Here is an 18,978-nt window from a genome sequence, read left to right on the forward strand (position 1 = left end):
TTTTGTTCATCTATAAAATAAAAAGAAGATACATTCCTTATAGGATGGAGGTGTTAAGCACAATCAAACAAGGCCTCAAATACCATTATCAGTCAACAAATGTTGTCCATAGTTATTAGCTATCATTGCTACAAGAATGGTTTCGGTTTGGAGGGGTGTTTATCTTTGTTTGTGTTTGTTGGTTGGTTGGTTTTGAGGAAGTTGTTTGTGGTTTTCATTTTCTAAGACAGTGGCTTGCTATGGAGCTGAGGCTGGCCTACCAATCACTGTACAGACCAAGCTGACCGCTACTATCCTCCTGCCTCTACCTCCCAAGTGTTGGCTTTACACACAAGCACCACCACACTGGACACTACAATGCAGTTTTAGTTTAAAAAAAAAAAAAATCTTCGTTCTGGTGGACAGTCCATGCTGATGAGCAAGATTTCACATCTCTACTTGTAAAATGTTAATACTAAGCCCAGAAAGGTATAGATGCCCCATGTCCAGCACATGGGGAAGAAAGTAAACAGAGCACAAACAGAAGCAATGCAATGGCCACTTGGTGAGCACGTCTGTGATTATCCCTAAGACAGTACGATGAGCTGAACAGAATCTGACCCTTTTTCTGAGACACCCCCACAGAGCTCAGAGAAGGGAATAATGTGCACATGGCACACATGCATGCAGCCTGCCCTCCATCTTCCATACATGTGAGCTGCTGTATTCCCTGCCTCACCTCCTGAGCTGAGAACTTACCCTAACTGTATGACAGCTCACCTGTAAGAAAGCAGGGGTTAGCTAAAGAAGAAAAGATGCACATGGGCCCTACTATAGTGTTTTCTCTGTTTTTTGTTGTTGTTGTTCTTGCTGCTGCTGCTGCTGCTGTTGTTGTTTTCCTTTTTAAGAAACACTGTTGGACCTGACAAAATGGTTAAGAAGAACAACAAAAAGACAGAAGCAAGGAACATGATATAAAGTTGACACTCCAAGATGCATTCAAATTACACAGCCACTCTTTAGCTTTCGCTCTGCCCTATTTCATGTAAACTGTGATTACGATTTACAAAGTGCTGCTGAGTGAACACTGGAACAGGAAACGCTAAACTAGACTGCAGTGAAGCTGGATGCAGAGACATTTCTGGATCACTAACAATTTTTCAAGACGACACCTCTGGTATTTTACATGATGAATTATATCTCTAACCATGACTAATTAATCCCCAGGAAGGAATGTGTTCACCTAACAAGCTAAAGGGTCCACCAAATGCTTCTAGCAGGAACAAGGATGGGAGATGGTTCCAGCAGACTCACGGGCCACCAGCTCCCAGTGACTCCCAGACAAAAATTACAACATGGGATAAAGATCTGGCGACTATAAAGTGGAATTTGTCAGTTTCTTTCCACATCTTTCTTCTTTCCTTGTATAACACCAGCTTCAGTCTTTCAGTTAGCCAGTCAAATGCTGTGACAGAAAAACACACACTCACCATCAGCAATTCCTTCTTGGAGCAATTTTGCTCTCTTTGGATTTAATAGAGTAATGGAGTCCAGACAGAAGCAAGCACATGAAAGCCAACGCCATGTTTTAAAAGATCAAAGGAAACACACACAGAAGGGAAAGTGCACCTATGAAGATCAGGTTACTCACCAGGACAACCCATCACTTACCAGAGCAAAGACTTCCAGCCAGAGACAGAGAAAAAGAAAACAGCCAAACCCAGACCACAACCAGGAATACAGCAAACATGTCACACCTTTTGAGGTCCTCAGCACACATGTCACACAGAGGCATTTGAGGTTTGCAGAAGGAGCAGTAGACAGCACTTGCCTAGCATGTGCAAGGGTCCTGGGTTCAGTACACAACACTGCATTTTTAAAAAGCTACTTTTTCTTTCCCTATTCCATTTACCTGTGCAAAATCTGAACATATTAGCTAGGTACAGTGACACAAAACTTTAATCCCAACAGAGGAATTAAAGGCAAAGGCATGTGGCTCTTTGTGTGGGAGTTCAACAGCAGACTAGACTACAGAGAGAGACTTGTCAAAAAAAAAAAAAAAAAGAGGAACATAAAGTTTATAAACTGGGCTAGGTATGGTAATCTCATCACTTAAGAAGGTAGAGGCAGGAAGATCAAGAGTTGAAGCCAGCCTTTGCTACAAAGTGAATCTGTGGTCAACCTAGGCTATATGAGACTGTCTCAAAACCAAAACAAGTCAAAAATCAAACAGTTGTTCTTAAAAGTAAAACCACAGACTCAAATAGGGCTTTGCAGTGGGGCAAGGCAGCATCACCCTATAATCCCAGACACTTAGAGGATAACACAAGAAGATCATGAGTTTGGGGTCAGCCTGGGCTACACAGTGACGCTCTGGCTTGGGAAAAGAAACTCTTAGCAAACAGTAACAAATAGAATTCTGAAACCCTGGTGAGTGCCTCAACCTCTCCTTGGATGTTTTTCCTCATAAAACAGGCAAGAGAGCAGAGCTGCTGCCTCTGCAGGATGTTTCAGGACGGAAGAAGTGTGGGAGAAAGGCGGGGTGCTCACTCACATTACACAAGCAAGAGAAATCAGCTGTGACCCCTGACACCGCCAGCCCGAAGCCCCCGAGCCTCCCCATCCCAGTTCCTGGGAATCTGTTAGGAACTCGGAGCAGATCTTTTCTCTGCATTCTCACAGTGCCTGGCACATTAAATGTTTAGTAAACGCTACATAATGAGCAACAGCAAGATGCAGAGTGGAAAAGGTCACGCAGGACAGCTCCCTGACTGAGACAACTGCAGTGGAATGGCCTCGCTGGAAGCCATACATGCTGATAAATCCCTGGGAAGGAAAGCAACGGTTACAGGTATGGTGGCCCCATCAATTCACTGATCCGTTCAACAGGGCTTACTAAGCAGGTCACCTACCAGGCAGACTAAATGGCTAGACATACAGCAGTAACTAACCAGTCCTCCCTCGGGAAGCTAGCACGTCAGCTTGGAGATGCAGGCCATAAAGTAAGCAAGTGCATCAGGCAGAAGCTGTAGTGCAGCAGAGATAAAAATGATGCCCCCCACACTGGCACCAGCAAGGGCACAAAAAGGTACTGCATGAATAGATCATCCTCTGTGAGTAAGCTGTTCTAGGGAGGGAAGGTGCCAGGCCATGAAGGAGAACAAATTCTAACTGCCATAGGGAGGAACCGACATGCGATCATAGTGGGTACCAACTGCCAGTGTGGAAGTGACAGGAGACGAGATCAGGAATCAGACCAGACACAGCTCTGTCTGCCTCTCTCTGGGTGGTCACTGAAGCCACTACCTTGGGGTGGTGATAACTAATCAGCCAGTAACCACATTTATAATAGTTTCATTTTAGGTTTTTGGTGGTGGTGGTAATGTTGTTTGGTTGGTTTTTTTTTTTTTTTTTTTTTTTTTTTGGTTTTCTGAGACAGGGTTTCTCTGTGTACCTCTGGCTGTCCTGGAACTCAGAAATCCACCTGCCTCTGCCTCCCAAGTGCTGGGATTAAAGGCATGCAAAACCACGCCCAGCTTCATTTTAATTATATCTCATCTCTTTCAAAAAAAAAAAGAATCAAAGATGTTCTCTCTAAGACTATAGTAAAATATACAGCTCATCATTATATAAATGTAAAATACGAGTAGGTCGCACGGCCACACAGAGTTCATAGTAAATGAGTTCCTAATCTAAATTTGAGTTTCCAAGCAGCCAAGGCAAAAAGTTCTATTTCTCACTTTCTAAAGACTCATTATGCAAGCTCATTTTTCATTTTACAATATAATGAAACACAGGCCTCAACAGTCTTCTTAAAATAAGGTAACAGATTTTATATTAATATCTCTTCAGGAGCACAATTAAAAACTAAATTCAGGCTTCCATATTCTGAAAGGCAATGGATATAATCCGAGTATACAGCTTTCCGATGACTTATCTTTTCCATTCTAATCTAGGGATAAAACTTAGAAAACATATAGTCTTGCGCGCATCCGACTCGACCAGCAAGAACGACACAGCACACAAGTAGGATCCTTCTGCAGCCAAGCTTTAATGCATCTTGAGAGGGAGAGCATAAGCTTACACACAGATGCGAAGACTCTGAGGAACCCAGCCCTGTGCCTTATATAGAATTTTTGTCCCGCCTCTGACGTGGCACATCCTCACAGGGCCATTTCCAAACGGACAAGATAACGTACTTAACGGATGTATGTCCTCGCGGACAGGGACTATCCAGAGACATGTGCAGTAAGCCTTTTTACTTGTTCAAACACCCAGCTCATGTGCCATCTTGTAATGGCGAATGTGGGAGCGGCTTTCCACAATATAGAACTAAGTAAGACAGACCATGTTCTCTTAGTTTTCTCCTCTCAGCAAATCTTTTGACAGCTCAAGCCACTGGCTAGCAGGTCTCTGCAAAGCACACAGCACACATGTCGGTATTAAGTGTTAATGTAATACTCTAACATTACAAGTCATCGTGGCAGGCCGTGCTGAATGCAGTGGCAATCACTCCTGCCTGAGCTTCCAGGTTACCTGTCCGCAGGTGACAGACTCTTATTCTGGAAGCTTTGAGCATTTTAACAAGGTGAGAAAGGGGCCTAGCTTTGTTATAAACTGATCTGTGTGCCCCACAAAAAGGCTTTTTTTTTCTTTTTATGATAACATGTTTAGAGATAGAAAAGAGAGGTGGTGATGAAGTCCAGCAAGTCAGGGAAACCTCACGGCTAGGAATGCTTTTCTCATAAGAAAAGCAAGAGACAGGAAGGAATCCTGTGCACACAACCAGAAGAAAGGCTCTCAGGGGGACAGAGCAAGGAGGTGGCCATTTATATGCCAAGAAGAGAGGTTTCACCAACAACCGATTCTGATGGTGCTTTGACCTTGGTCGTACAGCATACAAAAAGGTGAGGAAATACATTTCTATTGTTTAGCCATCCAGTCAGAGGTGTTTAGTGAGAGCTGCTGGAGCAGAAAGCTACACTTTCTCAGAAAGTGCAGGCAATGTTATCACAGTTAGTTAAATTCTCATTTGCCCTCTCTCTGTTTGCTGCTAGTTTATCTGGGGTTTGGAGGGTTGGGTTGGGTTGGGTTTCTTTAGGCAGAGAATTTGTGATCTCCTGCTCTAGCTGCCAAAATCCACAAACTGAAGATGTGCACCACCAGGCTCAAGTTGGTTGGTTAAACTCTCAAGGCGATGTCATCATCGATCAGCCTAAACAACACACATCCTTGACAAATCTGCATGAAGAACTGGATGCTGAATACAGCAGCAGATGGCTAAAACACTTGCTACAAGAGATAAAGTTACACATCTAAATCTTGGTGACCATTCAGAATGAACAGAACTGAGCCATATTCTCTAAAAGCTGATAATTGGCTTACCTGTCCACTAAGGCCCCGCTGACCTCTCTTCCAGAAGTAATACAAACTAAGAAAACAAATAATGAAAATCCCCTTATGCAACTAAGAAAAACTAATTACAAGTACACCTCCACATATGCAAAAATCACTCACCAGCAAACAAGAGAGCACCATGTCCAACAGGAGTCAAGTGTCCTAAGCTGCCCTCTTTCTCAGAAGTGCTCCGAGTGGGCCTAGGACACTAACCAGATGCTGCAAAGTTCCTGAGCTTCTTACCATCAAGAACCTCCACCCCACCACACAGATGCCTTCTCTCCAACACAAGAGTACAAAACAAGAACTGAACTTGAGGTGGACGAGATTCCAAGCCTGACTCCAGAAAGTGAAAACTGAGTGATTCATAACTGTCTTTTCAGAAGAAAATGTCTCTTTTTGTTAGTGGTCCCAACACAAGGGGGAAAATGTCCAGACCTGATGTGACTCTTCCAACATCAGTCATGCTTCCTTCCCACACTGCTGTTAAATCATCAGTTCTACCCAGCACTTGCTGGGTACTAGAGGCACATCTTCTTTCCAAGAAAGAACCCAGCCCACCTCATACACAGCTGAGAGCAAAATACACCTACATCCAGCAGGGAAACTAAAGACAACAGCTCTAGGCATGAGTAGAGAAAAACCCAAACCCATGAGGAAGAAAAGAGACTGAAGGATACAAACGCTCCTACACAGCTCAGACAGAGTTCCAAGCTGATTATGCGAAGCAGGACACACTGCTACACTTCATAGATGGCGAATCATCTATAACTGCTTCCAGGGTGTTATCCAAGTGAGAGGCCCTCGTCATGAATCTGAGACTGAATAAGGGATCCCACATTAAAGAAATGCTAGAGATGTGTATCACTACATAATCACACAAGACATATTTGACTCAAAGCAGAAGCAATCAACACCTCACTTTCAAATCGGATTTTATTCTATTCAATTATACATTGTGATGCCTTGTTTCTTAATTATGACTCATGAGAGCCTATGAAATACAGGATAATCCCATCCCAACTGATAGCAATTCACAATGACAAGTCCCTCTGAAAGAGTTCTCTCATGCATATGAGCATCCCTGAACAGTACAGAGAGACTTATGTAGCCTCAAGTGACAGTAAACAATGTCTGCTTTAAAGTCACTTGAAAACTCACTAGTGTCTGGCTGTAGACAGCACTTAGAGCCAATTACTACACCCAACGTATGTGTGTATAGTGCTTCAATAGTGCAATTAACTCAGTTATACAGAACAGTACTAGAGACCGAAAGCTATAAATTGCTTAGGCAACAAAAAGGCCATTATCTAAAATTAAGTAAAATCACTCGACTCAGGCATAAAACTCAGTTTACGGCTGACAAAGTCAACTTAAAAATCTATCACTTTCTCACTTCCTTGTAAAAGCAAGCATGCTCTGAAAGTATTGTCCACAAAGAGCCTCACTTCCTGGTGAGTCCCTCACAAGCAGATGTTTTACACTTCTGACATAATGGAAATTAGGAAATTAGGGGCAGGCTTCATAAATGCAAAGATCCATGAGGCTTTAGAATAAAGGTGTCATGGAGAAATGCCAAGATCTAAAACATTGGTTCCCACCCTTCCTAATGCTGCAACCCTTTATAGAGTTCTCACACTGCGGTGACCCACAACCATAAAATTATTTCACTGATACTTCATAACTGTAATTTTGTTACTGTAATGAATTGAAATGTAAATATCTACTATGAAGGATATCTGACATATGACCCCTGTCAAAGGGTCTTTTGACCCAGGCCATGGCCCACAGGCTGAGAACCACTGATCTAAAGACTATCATAGAGTATTTCTGTGATTAATCGATCTGCTAAGCAAACGCTCTACCTCCAGCCCCAACACATATATCTTATGGAAATTTTGTTACCATATTTTTAAATTGGTCAAAAGTTTCTGATGGCAAATTTTAAAATTAAAAGACTTGTCAAAAAATTTCACCTTCAAGAGATAATGCCATATTCCATCTGACTTCATCTAGCCCTGATTGGCTCCGATCCTCTTCCCCAACTACAGGAGCAGAATGACTTGTCTGGGTGAATATTTCATTATACAAATGATCATCTTAGCAGCAATGCTTTTTAAAACTTTAAAGGGGTATTTTGTTTAATGGTGTGTGTGTGTGTGTGTGTGTGTGTGTACATGTTCACATATGTGAGGGCAGTGCCTACTGTGCCAGAGGTATCTGATACCTGTGAAGCTAAAGTTACAGGGAGCTGCCCAATATGGACGCTAGGTCCTCTGCAAGAGCAGTAACTGCTAAGCCATCTCTCCACTTGAGTAATACGTTTAAAAAGAGAGAGAGACTCAGAGAGAAGAAAAAAAAATCATAGCCCAATTATTATCTCAACTTTTTTTTAAAGGTAATAATTTAGATTTGTTTCTTATATCTCATTTCCCCAATAAAGCACGTTTAAGGGATATTCAAACTTCATCATGCTTTTAAATCATCTGTATAGTTAGAAAAATGCAGATACGTGTCAGAAGGGTCAGGCAATGCCTGAGACAGTGAATTCCTAGTAAAGTCTCAAGGGTGCTTTTGGATATATGATAATGTGAATGACAATTCCTGGAAAGAAGCTGTGTCTACAAAGACTGACTGATTAAAACTACAGCAATAGAGACTGGAATGTTGTGGGTCCAGAGGCTAAATACCTTGTCCTGGATTAACTGTAGCCCCAAAACAGTCACACCTTGCCCATCTCTGTATATGAATCAACATCCTGTAACTTAACAGATAAAAGCCTTTGGAAATCTATTGACTTAGCAGACCAATAGCTTCCACCAACATAAAAAGCTAAGACCACCATTAGAGAGCATCTTAGGCCTGTAGGAGAATCTCCCCCATCTGCCTCTCTGATGTACCCACCAATGTATTTTAAGCTTCCCTTGATTTATGACTATAAATATAAAACTGCACCCACTTTGGAACATGGAATTTGGTATAGCCTTAATCTGTGTTCCTAGGCCACGGGTCCTCAAAATGACTCCAGAATAAACTATCTCTTATTCCCTTTAAGATGAGGGGTGTGTGTGTGTGTGTGTGTGTGTGTGTGTGTGTGTGAGAGCAGCACTGTTTTAAATGAAAAACAAACAGTATCTCTTGAATTCATAAATGATTTATGAATTTACTTTTTGAAAGGGCTTCTAGTAAGAGATACAACTCGGAAAAAAATTCTCATAAAAATCTTCAAACGCATAATTGTTTTTATCAACACTACCAAAAGTAACACAATAGCATTCTTTTATTACTTTGCATCAAATTGTGAGTTCTCAGTGGCTTCAAGGCTGAATCTCAAGCACATAAACGACGGGCTACTACTTACTATACGGATCAAGGTCCTAACTCATTTCCCAGCAAGCAGTAAAGCAGCTAACAAACTGTAAGCAGGCTCTGGGATGTTTCCAACACAAGGTAAAGTTCACCACTATAAACAGTTTCCAAAAATCTTACTAGTAATAAAAGACTCTAAAGCCTAAGCTGCCCAAAGTAAACCTACTGTGACCACATCAAACACCAGACCAACACTCCTGCAGGTGGCAAAAGAGCTATATCTTTAAAATAAAGAACTATAAGACATTTCAAGGCATGTCTCAGAGTCCTAATGAAAGAGCTCCAGGTTTAATGAGATTCAAAATAGGGGTTGGGAATTTAGCTCACTGGTAGAAACTTGCTTAGCAAGCACAGGGTCCTGGGTTCAGCCTCCAGCACCGAATTGGTTTGTGTGTTGTACAGTAGATTGGACCCGTGGCCTGAGGAATATCAGGCAAGTACTCTTAGATTTAGTAAAACTCAAATTTCTAACCAAAGACAGTACAAACACTAGAAATGAAGAATTAAGCATCTGAGTGCCTCTCTGTATCAAACTATACAAGGCACTTTTATATGCCTTGTCTCATTTCATGTTCCCCCAAACCACACCAGATCTTCACCATCCCATTTCATAAATGGGAAAGTAACACTGGGGTGGTAGGAGGCTGAGTAGTGATTTGAGATTAGAGGTTAGTACATTGTTCTTAGCTACCCTAAACCACATCCTCTCACTAAAGGATATGACCAGACTTATCTATAAAGGCATGGATTGGAAAACGTGATGGTACTGCCCAATAATAAAACTATATGCCTCAAAGCTTTCAAAAATTCCAACATGGGCTGGAGAGATGGCTCAGCTGTTAAAGGCTAGGCCCAAAAAACTCCAACATAAACAATGAGTCTTGAGGCTAGAAACCAAGACTTCGTTCTCCAAGATACTAACTCTGCATGTATAACCAGAAATTGGAGCATTTTTCTTCTCATTTCTGTAAATGCAATTATCAACTGTCCCAGGACCTCCTGAAAGTGTCTGTTCTGTTTCCAATCAGGTGCTCATGTATCCTGTATCCCACGTGCTACTATTACAGGTATGCTCCACCACACCAAGTTTATGCTGTGGATCAAACCCAGGGCTTTGTGCTAGGCAGGTAATCTACCAACTGGGTCTATCAACAGTCCTGACACTCTATTCTGATAGTGATCTGCAAATAGCAATGCATCATGGAGGGGAACAGGGCTGAGGGAAACAAAGAGTGAGAAACCTAAAGGCTACTCTGAGTTGGACTCAGATGAAGAGAGGAGACTAGAAATAGTATCTATGCCTGGCCAAGCTCCTCCTGCCACAAACTGTCACAAACCTCAAAGGTCCACATCACACATCCACATTCAAAGTCCACATCAAAGCCTGGTCCTCTCAACAAACCTTACTTTGAATTAACTATGGGCTGACCAAAATATCCTTTACAAAGGAAGGACGGAATTTAACAGGAGCATACAATAAAAGATTTTCTATGTTACTGAAATTCCAACTTCTGTGAAGACATAAAAGTTGATGAAAATGTGAGTTTCCAACTGCCTTCAAAGCTCCTTGGCATCTGCAACCAGGCTGTCTACAAAAGTTCTGCTCCAAGGTTTCAATAAGGTCTCTCTAAGTCCCAACCAGAGTTTGTCTCTCCAATTAATCTGGCTATTTACAGGCTGACATACAAAGAAGGGAGAGTCAATGCTTAATTGGAAAGCAAATCACCTAACAGTAAGTGGTAGACACATTACCCAATTAAAAACCTGACAAGAACTCACAAAAATAAAATAACATCTCCAAAATGCCATCTTGCTCCTTTCACAACTTCAACTTCACACCAAACAAAAGGATGAGGTAGAGTAATCAATAGGAAAGACGGTAGATATGGTGTGTGAAGAGTATGTGAGTGAGTGTGTGTGTGTGTGTGTGTGTGTGTGTGTGTAAAACATCCAAACAGGACTCTGTCTACCCAATTATTTCTGCTGTAAAGGGCCAGTGGTGACTTCAATCTATAGTTAGTAGCAGTCTCCAAAAGATCAAATCACAAGCACTATCTCTCCTCACCAAAACCCTTCCTCACAGACCTGAGGCGTAAACACAGACACAACAGTGAACCATTACACACCTGACTGGCCTGAAATATGTTTATTCAGGATTTTTTTTAAGTGGCTAAAATTTTAATTTACATATCTCAAAGATCCCTTTCCATCAAATATAAGAATGCAATTGTACTGTATTTCTATTTCTTTATTTTAAATTCTCAGTGACAGACTCTGATGCCAACAAAACCACTGTGTCATTATCTAGTTAGTACTCTAGGCAATGAGAACTGGCTATGGTGGGCCAAGCCTGAACTCCCAAAATCTGCATTAGGAGGTGGAACCAGGATAAGACATTCTAAATTATTGGTGCATAGATAGCAAGTTTGAGGACAGTGAGGGCTACATGTAAGCCTATCTCAAAAATCCACATACAAACAAAAGGAATAAGTGGCAATGAGACTGGGGCATTTCCTTTGTGTGTACTAGCTCAGTCCTTACACTAGACTGAAATTTATCCAGTACTATAAAGTGTCTACAACAATAAATGTTCTTCTCTTCAAACTATTAAAAATAACATTTTAGCCAAGTGTGGTGACTCACATCTTTACTCCCAGAACTTGGGAGGCAGAGCAAATACATGTCTGTGAGTTCAAGGCCAGCCTGGTGTACACAGCAAGTATAAGCCAGGTAAACCTATAGATCATATCTCAGATAGATAAATAGATAGATAGATAGATAGATAGATAGATAGATAGATAGATAGATAGATAGATAGAAGCAATATAAATTGTTACAACACTAAACCTAAGTCAATAGATTTCCAAAGGCTTTTATCTTTTAAGTTACAGGATGTTGATTCATATAGAAATAGTATTTTTATACATCTGAAAAAGAACTGAAGGAAATTTGTAAACATTCCAAAACACCAAAAAACCTGCTGCTGCTCAGTGATGTAAAGCCATAAAGGTGAGTCAATCAAACTGTACAAAAGACAGTGGAGTCTGTCACTAACCTTTTTTGTGACAAAATGACAGGTGTAAGGCAACAAGAAAGAGCTAGCAAGCACCAAGTACCCTTTCAGGACTACTCGGACTTTATAAACACAGCCCTAAAACGGGTTTTCCCAATAAAATGGGTTGCCAAAGCAACCGGAAAAGGTCTAGTCTCTTGAGAGAATCTGAGAAAAGTTAAAGACAGAGGAGATAACTCAAGTACATGGGAGGGCCTGAGAATAATGACTGTGCTGTGCAAGAGAAGCAGCATGAAGGGCAGGAGCTGAACAGATCCAAAGAGCAGAAACACAGTTACTAATGAGAAACACACAGGCCTACTCCTATCTGCTGGCCCTGACTCCCCCCACCCCAAATCCCACCGCTGCAGTTATACTACCCTTCTCCCCTCACCTGCTGCATGTGTAATTTAAATCACTGGATTAAGCACAAAAGAGAATCAGGAAGAAAATACCAAAAGAGATTGGCAACATCTTCCCTCAATCCAAAGCCAAACTTTTCGGTATAAAAAGAAATGCTGAGGTACAAACAGCAACACTTCAGCAGCAAAAACATCTAGTCTTGTGTTCGTGCATAATCAATCACGAAGCCCAATCTTTATTAAAGTTGCCTAGAATCATAAGTCTGGACATACCTCAACAGCATGGTTGTAAAAAACACAGTAAAGGGAACATGTCGTTCATGTGTCCTGACACGAGCTGGACTAGGAATTAAAATTAAAGCAGTACTTCACAACGAAAGTCAAAGTAAAAGATGTCTGGGCCAAAATCAAAGTGATAAAGTGAAGGTGATGCAGGCGAGCATGAGGGATGGATAACCAAAGAGAGCCAGATGTGGTGATGGACACCCGTGCTCCAGGACTTGGGAGATGGAAGCAAGAGTTCACGGTTACTCTTATCTACACAATGAGTCTGAAGCCAGACTGGGCTACATGTAACTTTGGTGCTTCTCAACCTGTGGTGTACGTCTTGACCCCTTTGGGGTCAAATATCAAGTATTCATTACAATTTATAACAGTAGCAAAATTACAGTTATGAAGTAGAAACAAAATAATTTTATGGTTGAGATCATCACAACATGAGGAAGTATATTAAAGGTGGAACCATTGCCGTACCTCAACACAAAACAATGAGGTACACCATCCAGCAGTGGTGATGCCCCCTGGAAATGGCAAGGAATTGGTCCTTACAGGTAAATGTACGACTCCACAGCAGAATCCACCAGAAAGCTTTTAAGTTATTTTTCAGGTTTTTTTTTTGTTTTTTTGTTTTTTTTTTTTTTAGGTTTTTCGAGACAGGGTTTCTCTGTATAGCCCTGGCTGTCCTGGCACTCACTTTGTAGACCAGGCTGGCCTCGAACTCAGAAATCCGCCTGCCTCTGCCTCCCGAGTGCTGGGATTAAAGGCGTGCGCCACCACGCCCGGCTCATTTTTCAGTTTTGAAGTGTCACATGTTGAGGGTAAATCTAACTGCCACTTAAGGAATCTGACATATAGCCTAAAGTTTCAGAAGCACACGGAAGAGGATGGGACATTTGTTTGCAGTTGTTACTCCCCCTAACTCACTCCACTTCCATGGAAGTGACCACTCCTTCCATGAATTCTGAATCTCGGTAACACTCCATCTTTCTCCAGGCCCATAATACTCTCCTCAAGAGGGATAATATATCTTGTCTTTGCATACATAACTCAGGTCACTCATTCCCTCATTCAACAAATATTTCCTAAGTACTAAATAAATGCCAGGCACCATACTACATACTTATCTACTGTATAAGAGAGTGTTGACTATCAGGCAGGAAAAAAAAAACAAGGTCAGAAAAGGATTCCAAACACTCATATTAGAATTGCAGAGAAAATGAAGGCGCACTACTACAAAGGCTCTGGCTGAGGTTTTAATATCGTGGGATAAATCTGAACAGTACATTGTTAAACTAAGAATGTGTGCCTGCAGTGTTTTCTCTTCAGGGCCTACAAAGTGTATCACTTTCACAGACAGTTCTAGCCTCTCATTTGCAAAATAGAATTGATAAGAACAGGCCATTCTCTTAAACTCTGCCAAGAACCCATACAAGGGTCTTTTTCAATCCATTAAATGGTAAACTTTTAAAACCTTTCAAAGCTTGATTTACCCATTCTCTCAAGGGCTTAACCTACCAGATTCTGGTGGATCCTAGGTTTTAAAAAGATCATCAGGATCATTACAGGAGCTCTCTTAACTCAAATCAAAGTGAAGGATAAGTCGAGGAAAGTGAGAAGCAAGGGGTATTTGTTTTAGGAAAATATATGGGATGAAATCCAAATGACAACAATGGATAAGTGTGTCATAATGCATTTTATTCAGGCTGATCTAAATTTGTTTAACATTTTAAACATTTAAAAATAAGAAGAAGAAGACTGGTAAATAGTCCACCACACCCTAATAGTTTAGGGAAAAAGTAATGAGGAGGGCAATTTAAAATTCTACTTTTGTATGGTTTTGAGTAAGAAACTGGAATAAGAAAGCGATAAGAAAGAAAGAAAAGAAAAGAGAAGAGAAGAAAAACAAGAAGGAAGGAAGGAAGGAAGGATCACTTTTCTATTCAATGCTAACAGCTCACGCAAAGCCTAGGATCTGAAGCTGTGGCTATTCACAGGTAGTGGAAAGTGCCCAAAGTTGGACACTCTGCAACTCCTAACAGGAAACTTGGGCCTGATCCCACGAGTCTAGGACACCCCCGGCCTTCAGGAGTGTGCACAGCACCAGGGTCAACCAGAACCTGTTGTAGGAATGAATGAGTACACCTGCGCTGGGCTTCTTCCCGAACCCAAGCGGGCCAGCTTTTAGGACCGGGGACAGAAGTAAAGGCCATGCCCCGAGGAGAAGACTGGGAAGGTGGGCTGTCCTCCCCTTAACCCCGGCCCCAGAGACACTGGGAGTCTCAGAGCACTGCCCGGCGGGGTCGGGCTATAGGCCCTGGGGAGGGGCGGGGGAGGCCAAAAGGAAGAGAAGGGCCGGCGGGCGGGGCCCAGCCGATGCCTCTCCCTTCCACCGCGGAGGTCGAGCCGCTGCCCTGACCTCACCCTGCCTGCCTCCTGCCTCCCTCACCTGATCACCGAGATGAGCAGCCCCGAGGGGTCTTTGCTTTTGCTGACTGTGCTCCTGTATTTCCCACCAGCTGCTTCTGCCGCCATCTTGGTACGGGACCGAGAACCAGGTGCTTGACAGAACCGGGAAAGTGTAAACTCCACGGCTGACCCGGAACATCCACCAATGGCAGAAGAGAAGGGCATAGGCGCGGAAGTGAAAAGTCCAATCCCTGGAGTTAGGAGGCGGGACTGAGGCTCAGCTGGAGGCTGAGTCTCCTGTCCTCTCTAAGCACTCTGGGATATGTAGTCCTTCTACCGGTCCCGGGCATGCCTGGACGATAAACCAAAGGCAACTTCATCAAGCCTCCTTACTGTCTCTTTAGATCTCTTCAGACAGACCTTAAGTTGTTTTTCAGTTTACTCCATTTTATAATTTTACACGCTTTAACTTAATGTATCTGATGATAAATTGCAGATTCTTCTATTTAAACAAAGGTCCCAAAAGAATGCTTGTGTGTGCAAAAATATTGACTTCAAATACTATCTTTAAATCAACCAAATGCAAAAATGTACAGGCACAGAGAATTTTCTTTGGTATTTTTCTGAGACTGAATGTTTCTATATTCGTCTTATGTACAAGTTCACTGTTGCGGTTGTAAGACCCCCTTTTCGGGGACCCCCACTCTAGTCTCGGGAGTGAAAGAGCACCCAAAGAAACATAAGGACGTTTAATTACGGAGCTCCGGACCGACATGCATCCCACACAGGAGATAACGGATGTCGGACACCAGGCTCGAAAGCTAGGGGGTTTTATGGGGTAAGGGGCTTAGGGGTATGGAATTCAGCATAGCGACACACTATTGGCTTATTCAAACATTAACAGAAAGATTACAGGGCATCAGGACTTTGTTCCTGTGGGCTGGGGGCTTATCTTATAGCAACCAGTTGATGTATGACTTTACCCGGTGTCAAGGGGCAGTAGACAGAGGGGAGGTTCCGGCCAAGTGGTGTTGACCCAGACAAGATAGCCCTGCTTGTACAATCAAGCTGTTCTTAGGAATGTCTTAACAACAGCCCTGTCTGTTCTGCTTTGTTCTCGGCCCCAGGCTGGGGGCTCATAGACAACTCTTTTACATGAATCACAAGATACAAAATCTCATTTTCTTTCACGGTTATGCCAAAACGCAGGCTGCAGGCTGTGAGGGAGAAAAGTATCTGTCTACCCCAGGGGCTGTCATTCATATATATGTGTGTGTGTGTGTGTGTGTGTGTGTGTATGTATGTATATATATATATATATGTGTGTGTGTGTGTGTGTGTGTGTGTGTGTATGTATATATATATATATATATATATATATATATATATATAGTTTCTCATGTTGTGGTGACTCCCAACTATAAAATTATTTCTTTGCAACTTCATAACTGTACCTTTGCTATTGTTGTGACTCGCAATGTAAATATTTGATATGCAGGATATCTGATATGCAGCCCCAAAGGAGCATCCCCACAGGTTGAGAACCACAGACCAATTTCAATGGATACAGGAAAATCTTTTATAGAAATTCAACCATACTTTTAAAATAAAAACACTCAAAAAAGTCCAAAAAAAGAGGAACCGCTGCAGTTATTGGGGGGGGGGGGACCTCTCATAGCACACCTTGTATCAGCACAGCAGCGGTGGCAGCTTCCAGAAGGGTCTGGGCGTCTGGTGGAGAGGCACAAGGTCCGAGCACTTTCCCTCCAGTCGGTGTTGTGGGGCAACTGAGACCATGGAGGAGTTGGAGGAGACTCCTCTCTGCTCTGCACAGGAGACACCTGCTCTGCACAGGAGGAAACGCTCCACACCGTTAGCTCCAGCCACACCACCTTCACAAACAACAGAGAAAAGCCCATACTTCCAGACCACAGAAATCTCACTTTGGACAGTGGTGGCTGCTATTCAAGCCGTGGAGAAGATGGAATCCCAGGCTGCCTGACTGCAGAGCCTGGAGTGACGTGCAGAGTCAGCAGAGAAGAAGCTGGCTGACTTCGAGCAGACAGCCAGAGAGTTCAGCAACCAGCCTGAGGACAAGTGGGCTGTGCTGGGGACCCTGCTGCAGGAGTACAGGCTGCTACCGCGGCGACTGGAAAATGTATTCGCCACAAGACCTTCTGGGTCCTTCAGTTGCCTCCCGGCAGCAAGGGGGAGACCCCAAAGGTGTCTGGGTCCCTTGAGAATGATGGGGTCTGTTTCTCAGAACAAGAGAGAACCTGAGCCGGGTGGTGGTGGCGCACGCCTTTAATCCCAACACTTGGGAGGCAGAGACAGGCGGATTTCTGAGTTCGTGGCCAGCCTGGTCTACAAGGTGAGTTCCAGGATAGCCAGGGCTATACAGAGAAACTCTGTCTCGAAATAAATAAATAAATAAATAAATAAATAAATAAATAAATAAATAAATTATTGCAAACAGGAAGTGGGAGAACCTGGAGGACTGGCAGAAGGAGCTCTACAAAAATGTATGGAAAGCAGCTATGAGACGCTGGTCTCTCTGAAGGTTCTTGGCCAGCCAGAGGAAGTGGAGTTGGGTGCAGAGATGGTGGGTGACTCAGTGGAAGAAGGTACCTACTTGGCAGATAGGGCCATGGTTAAACAGAAGATGCTGTACAAGCAGGAGGGCCCTGCAGGTCTTCCCAGCACGTTTTCCAGTGCAGCTGAACAGCAGGCTTTCTTTGGCGCGGAGCCGGCTGTGTTCTGGAATAGTCCAGGAGACTCTGCCCTCTTGGAATCAGGACCTGGGGACTCAACCCTGAGTCTGTTGAGAGCAGTAGAGACCCTGCCCCTGGTAGAAATCTGGACTGCCACGGAAAACAGAAGTCTCACAGACAGGTGCAATTGGGTCAGGAGTGTGGACAGGGTCTGAAGGTGAAGAGGGACACCAGCCCGAACAAATGTTCCGAGTGCCAGACCAGCTTTCACTACAAGCAGCAGCTGACTGCACATTTGCAGAGCCACACGGGCAGGGAATCTTACTCTGCCACAGAACCAGAGGAGAGCCTTAGACCCAGGCCCCGGCTGAAACCACAGGCCAAAAGGTCGAAGCTGCATCAGTGTAATGTGTGCCACAGGAGCTTCAGCTGCAAGGTCAGCCTGGTGACCCACCAGCGGTGCCATCAGCAGGCTGGTGCCATCAGCCCCAGCACCAGCCCACAAATCCAGGAGAGAGTCTCACCAAACAGTGTAGTTGCTTTGCCTGGCCACATCCCTTGGAGGAAAAGCCGGAGTTCTCTCATCTGTGAGTACTGTGGCATGAGTTTCAGCCATCCATCGGACTTGGCTCGGCACCAGCATATCCACACTGGTGAGCGACCCTACAGTTGCCCTGAATGTGAGAAGAGCTTTGTCCAGAAGCAGCACCTCCTGCAGCATCAGAAAACTCACCAGCGGGAGCGGGGTGGGCTGGCTTCAGAGTCTGCCAGACCCAACGGCCTGCTTTAAGGTTGCCAGCCCCTCACCTTCGCCCGGGAGGGCCAAGGTGTGTGTGTGGGGGAGGGGGGGGGGTTAGCATCAGTCCCTCAAAGACACACTACAAAGTCTGTCTGGCTCCTTCCTGAGAATTGCTCCTGCTTTGCCCTCCTTGGCTAAGCACAGAGGCTAATCTGAAGTGCAGGAGAGAAGGACCTGTGGCCCCAGCCTTTGCCATCTTGGCCTTGTTGCTGGGTTTATTGTTTCGTTAGTGCCTGCAGGTCTCTGGTTTTCTCTTTTCTGGTACACTGTCACACCACAGGGACTGGTGGCCAGTTCCAGGGACCACTCTAGCATTTCACATGTCTTCCCAGAGTTGTATGGGGCCATAGAGGTATGTGGTAAGTTCCAGGAAATTATTACCCTCAATTTCTCTTCCGTTTGTAGCTTCCTTGTTGATAACTAGTATAAATAATTTAAATGAACTGTTTAGCTTGTTCTAAAGACCCCCCCTTTTGGAGTTAGATTCTTGTTTTTCTTTGTATGTTTGTTTGTTTGTTTGTTTTTAAATATGGCTCAAAACTTGTTTTATAAATTTCAAGAGTTATAGAAGTTGTTCCTAACTTGGGAACTCAGCCTGCCCTCCAGCAGGGAATAGGTTATGGG

The 18,978-nt window shown here is 43.4% G+C and overlaps 1 protein-coding gene and 1 pseudogene across 1 annotated transcript in view; one reads left to right on the plus strand and one right to left on the minus strand.

The window, feature by feature from the left end:
- The window catches only part of Exoc4 (exocyst complex component 4), a 735,179-nt gene extending 720,133 nt beyond the window's left edge, over window positions 1-15,046 (minus strand). The window contains exon 1 of the mRNA XM_021164590.3: window positions 14,885-15,046. Coding sequence (XP_021020249.1) covers window positions 14,885-14,970 — 86 coding nt within the window. The 5' untranslated portion in view covers window positions 14,971-15,046. The remainder of the gene's footprint in view (window positions 1-14,884) is intronic.
- Window positions 15,047-16,639: 1,593 nt separating this feature from the next.
- LOC110296539 (zinc finger protein 212 pseudogene) lies at window positions 16,640-18,345 on the plus strand (annotated as a pseudogene).
- Window positions 18,346-18,978: the final 633 nt, after the last annotated feature.

The sequence above is a fragment of the Mus caroli genome, unplaced genomic scaffold (assembly GCF_978045245.1).
Source record: "Mus caroli unplaced genomic scaffold, Mus_caroli_1 scaffold_7, whole genome shotgun sequence".
NCBI classification, from domain to species: Eukaryota; Metazoa; Chordata; class Mammalia; order Rodentia; family Muridae; genus Mus; species Mus caroli.